Here is a 4,271-nt window from a genome sequence, read left to right on the forward strand (position 1 = left end):
GAAGCCATGACCTTAGGGTTTCAAGTGGACCTTCTCCTGAACTTGGTGAGAGATTTGGCACGCGCTGTGTTTGGGGCACGGGCCATTCATAGCATGAGATCGTTGCATGACCCTGATGAAATAAAGACTGCAATAGACACCTTGAACCTTAAGCAACGTGAGTTGGAGACCCAGCATTGAGAACTACGTGCCCTTCTTCTTCCCCAAGGTGTTTCTATTGATGGTGCCAACTGTGTGGCGAAGCATAACTAGATCTTCTCGTAAGGCCTCCTTTGTTCTTTTTTAGTGACATCCGTTGGTTCTGAAGTTCCTGACTTTTCATCCTTTCCTAGATGCTTCTGAACTTGTATTGTAGCAACTTTGTATTGTAATGTTGTCGTGTTTAAGCTGCTGGAACCTGTGTCCTTTTTTTTTTTCCGAATGCTAGAGACACATTGTAATTCCTGTTTGGTATATATACATGCTGCTTGGTTGGTGGAATTCTTTGCTTGAGATCTTTTTATAGGTTGGGTACCATTTTAAAACAAGGTAGATGCTGCCAAAATTTTGGTAGGATCTTTGCTCAAACTTCTCGATACCTATTTTTCCCTAAAAAGTCACCCCTAAAGGCTCCTGGATGTTGTGGGCATGCTAGTTTCTTTGTAAATGCTCAGCTTTGTACGCTCCATTTTATTTTCTTAAGCATGAAGCTTGTTAATGATCTGGGATCCCATACTAGTGACTTTGCTTAGCATGCTTTCTGCTAAGTAGCGTTTTTTTTGTGTGCCTAATATTGCTGTATGTATATACACATAGATGTATACATACATAGGAGTTTGAGACGCAAAAAGAAAAATTTCCAATGACAGTTTTTTTTTCTTTTCAAAACACTCCTTCATTTTCATTTCAAATCCCATGCTACCATGATGGTGCATCTTACAAAAGGCGGCAATATAGAAGGAGACCATATTTAAAAAGAAATGCGATAACTCAAAAGATAAGATACGATGCCTACTTAGCAGTAGTAAGGCTTGAGCCACTTTCCATTGATGGGATCCGTTAGCTAGCCTTCCTTGACAGAGATCAAGCGATAATAGTCGCTGTTGTATACTTCCTTGATTGCAAACGGGCCTTCCCATTGCGGAGCAAACTTGGAAGGTCCCGACACTTGTCTTCTTACATGCTCAACAACTGTTAGCACGAGATCTCCTTGCTTGATGGCTTACGGCTTGACTGTTTTGTTGTATGCTCGGGCAACCATTTTGTGGTAAAGTGCCATTTTTCTTTTAGCTGCTACTCTTTTTTCATCCATGGCTTCGAGGTCCAATAAGCGCTAGCCTGAGCATGACTTCACATCCCATTCAAGGTCGTTGACAGCTGATACTCTGGCAGTGGGAGTGGTGATCTCTACAGGTGAGATAGCATCCGACCCATATATGAGTGAATAGGGCAAGAAGCCTGTGGCGCTTCTCGGAGAGGTGCGGTAAACCCATAAGGCATTCGGCAGATGAATACTCCACCCACCTTCGTACTCATACACCATTTTGCTCAAGATCCTTAATATAGTTTTGCTGGTGGCCTCCACTTGACCATTTCCCTGTGGGTAATATGGTGTGAAGCGACGATGCTTGATACCGTAACCACTAAGTGTTGAGCTTACTTACTTGTTAACAAAAGGCATACCATTGTCAGTAACTATTTTGTATGGGATTCCAAACCTGCACACGATGTATTCTTGAATAAAATTGGAGACAACAGCTCCGGTGGCCTTTCAAAGAGGAATTGCCTCGACCCACTTTGTAAAATACTCTGTGGCAGTAAGGATCCATATGTAACCATCAGAAGGAGAATGGATTGTCCCAATTAAGTCAAGCCCCCAAGTATGAAAAGGCCAAGGAGTGCGCATGTCCTATAACAACGTGGGAGGCTTGTGACTTAAATTGGCATGAATTTGGCATGTGTGTCATCTTTTGACAAAGTCATGTGCCTTTCTTCATGGTAGGCCAGTAATACCCGAAACTCGTAGCTGCCAGTGAAGCCTCTTCATTCCCTGGTGCTCTCCACACTCTCCAGTATGTATTTCCTGCAAGAATTGATGTGCCTCTGGTTCTCCCAAGCATCTCAATAGTTGACCATTGAACCTTTTACGATAGAGAGTCGACCCATCTACGAAGTACCTCTTTACTGTCTTCTTAAGCTTGTAGGCATGTTTGGAGTTGGTTGGCAGGGTCCCTTTGATGAAGAATGCTGAGTATGGAGCCCTCCAATCTTCTGCGAATGAGATAGTGAAAGATTCTTTGGTAAAGGGTATTGTAGAACATGCGGGGCAATTGGACTGAATTTCAGCCGCTTACTTCTTCATCTCTGGCCAATAATAACCTTTGCGTTAAACGCCGATACAAATCTGACCATCTGGCTCCAAACGCAAGGCACCATGTACCTCTTGCAACCTCTTTTGTGCTTCGCTTCCCTATGCACCGGGTCAAAATACCAAAGACGCTCAGTAGAGCTCTCCAAAGATGATTGCGTCTTTCAAGTCCTTGATGTTACTTCCTTCGCCTAGCTTTTCTTTGACTAGTTTTCTCAGTCCTTTTCTTTTTCTAGTAGCTCTTCTTGGAACATTGCTTCGATTATGGTCATGTCTTACGGTGATATTAGGCTGCTCTTCGACAAACGAAAGCTTTGACCCCAATGTAGCCAAAGCGTCATCATACCTATTGGTGATCCCCGGAATATGCTCCAGCACGATTTGCTTGAAGGAATTAATAAGCATTTCGACAGCTGTACGATATGGAGCTAAAGTTGCCTCTTTTACAGCAAAGTTCCCTTGCAATTGACTTAGCACCAGATTTGAGTCGCCAATGACCTTCATTCTTTCCAAGCCCATTTCTCTTGTGGTAGATAGTCCCATAACAAAAGCTTCATACTCTACTACATTGTTTGTGCATGGAAAATTTAGTTTGAATAAGAGGGCCTGGCTTGCCCCTCAGGGTTAATGAGTACAACACTTGCGCCTTCTCATTTTGATGTAGAAGAACCATCAAAGTAGAGAGTCCACGGTTCTGCGTCTATAGCAATGGCCACTATTTTCGGCAGCTCTCCCAGAACCTCTTCAAAGAGAGTAGAATCCTCCACTTCAGGAAATAGAGCTAGCATATCAATCACAGCTTGTCCCTTAATAGTTTTAGGCATTGTGCATGTGATATCAAATTCGGATAGCAGTAGCAACTGTTGTGCAAGACGTCCAGATAGCACTAGCCTCATGAGCAAGTATCTTACTAGGTCAGACTTTACTATGAGTTGCAGCTTGTGAGCAAGGAAGTAATGTCTTAGGCGTTGCACAGCATAGACGACGGCAAGGCATAAAAGTTCCATCTTCGAGTATCTTGTCTCTGCTCCTCTTAACTTTCTACTCACGTAATAAATAGGGCTCTCCCCCCCATTGTGATCATCTTGGGCAAGCAAAGCCCCAACTGCAACATTCGTTGTTGCCAAATAAAGCTTGAATGGAAGTCCCGGGATAGGTGCCTTCATTGTGGGTAGCTTGGCGATCAATTGTTGCACTTGTTGGTAAGCTTCTTAGCATTCCTTGCCCCATACATACAGTTTGTCCTTCTTGAGTAAAGGAGTGAAGGTACCCATTATGGCAGCGAGGCCTGGGATAAAGCGTCGAATGTATGACAGTCTTCCCATGAAGCTCTTCAATTCCTTTGGATACCTAGGTGGTGCAAGAGAGTTTATGGCCCTAGTGTCACGTTGGTGCACCTAGAACCTTAGAAACTTGACGGATGGGACTCCGAGCGCACATTTCTTTGGGTTCATCTTCAAACTGTACAGCCGACACCTTTCCAAAGATCTTCCTCAGAACCTCTTGATGGCTTTCTCTGGTTTTTCACTTCACCACAAAGTCGTGCACATAATCTTCCACCTCTTTTCCCATCATATCGTGGAACACCGCTATCATGGCTCTTTGGTAGGTGGCGCTGGCATTCTTAAGACCGAATGGCATGACTGTGTAATAGAAATTCCTGTATGGTGTTCGAAAGGCTATCTTTTCTGCATCTTTAGATGACATCTTTATCTGGTTATAGCCACTAAATCCATCCATGAATGACAGGAAGCCTTGCCTCGAGGTTGAGTCGATCAAGATATCTATATTGGGCAGTAGGAACTCATCCCTTAGGCAAGCTCGGTTGAGATCTCGATAGTCCGTGCATACTCTAATTACTTCGGTCTTCTTTTTCACGGGAACAATATTTGCTAGCCAGGTTGGGTGCTTAATTGGCTTGATG

General features: G+C 43.6%; 1 protein-coding gene across 1 annotated transcript; it reads right to left on the minus strand.

Annotated features, from left to right (window-relative positions):
- Nucleotides 1-1,972: 1,972 nt before the first annotated feature.
- LOC148916896 (uncharacterized) lies at nucleotides 1,973-2,866 on the minus strand. Its single transcript, XM_089052315.1, has 3 exons — nucleotides 2,627-2,866; nucleotides 2,389-2,449; nucleotides 1,973-2,250 (listed from the first exon to the last, which is right to left on the minus strand). The coding sequence occupies exons 1-3, from the start codon at nucleotides 2,864-2,866 to the stop codon at nucleotides 1,973-1,975; spliced, it is 579 nt and encodes a 192-aa protein (XP_088908441.1).
- Between the last annotated feature and the right edge of the window lie 1,405 nt (nucleotides 2,867-4,271).

The sequence above is a fragment of the Prunus mume genome, linkage group LG5 (assembly GCF_029339155.1).
Source record: "Prunus mume cultivar Tortuosa linkage group LG5, ASM2933915v1, whole genome shotgun sequence".
Classification (NCBI taxonomy): domain Eukaryota; kingdom Viridiplantae; phylum Streptophyta; class Magnoliopsida; order Rosales; family Rosaceae; genus Prunus; species Prunus mume.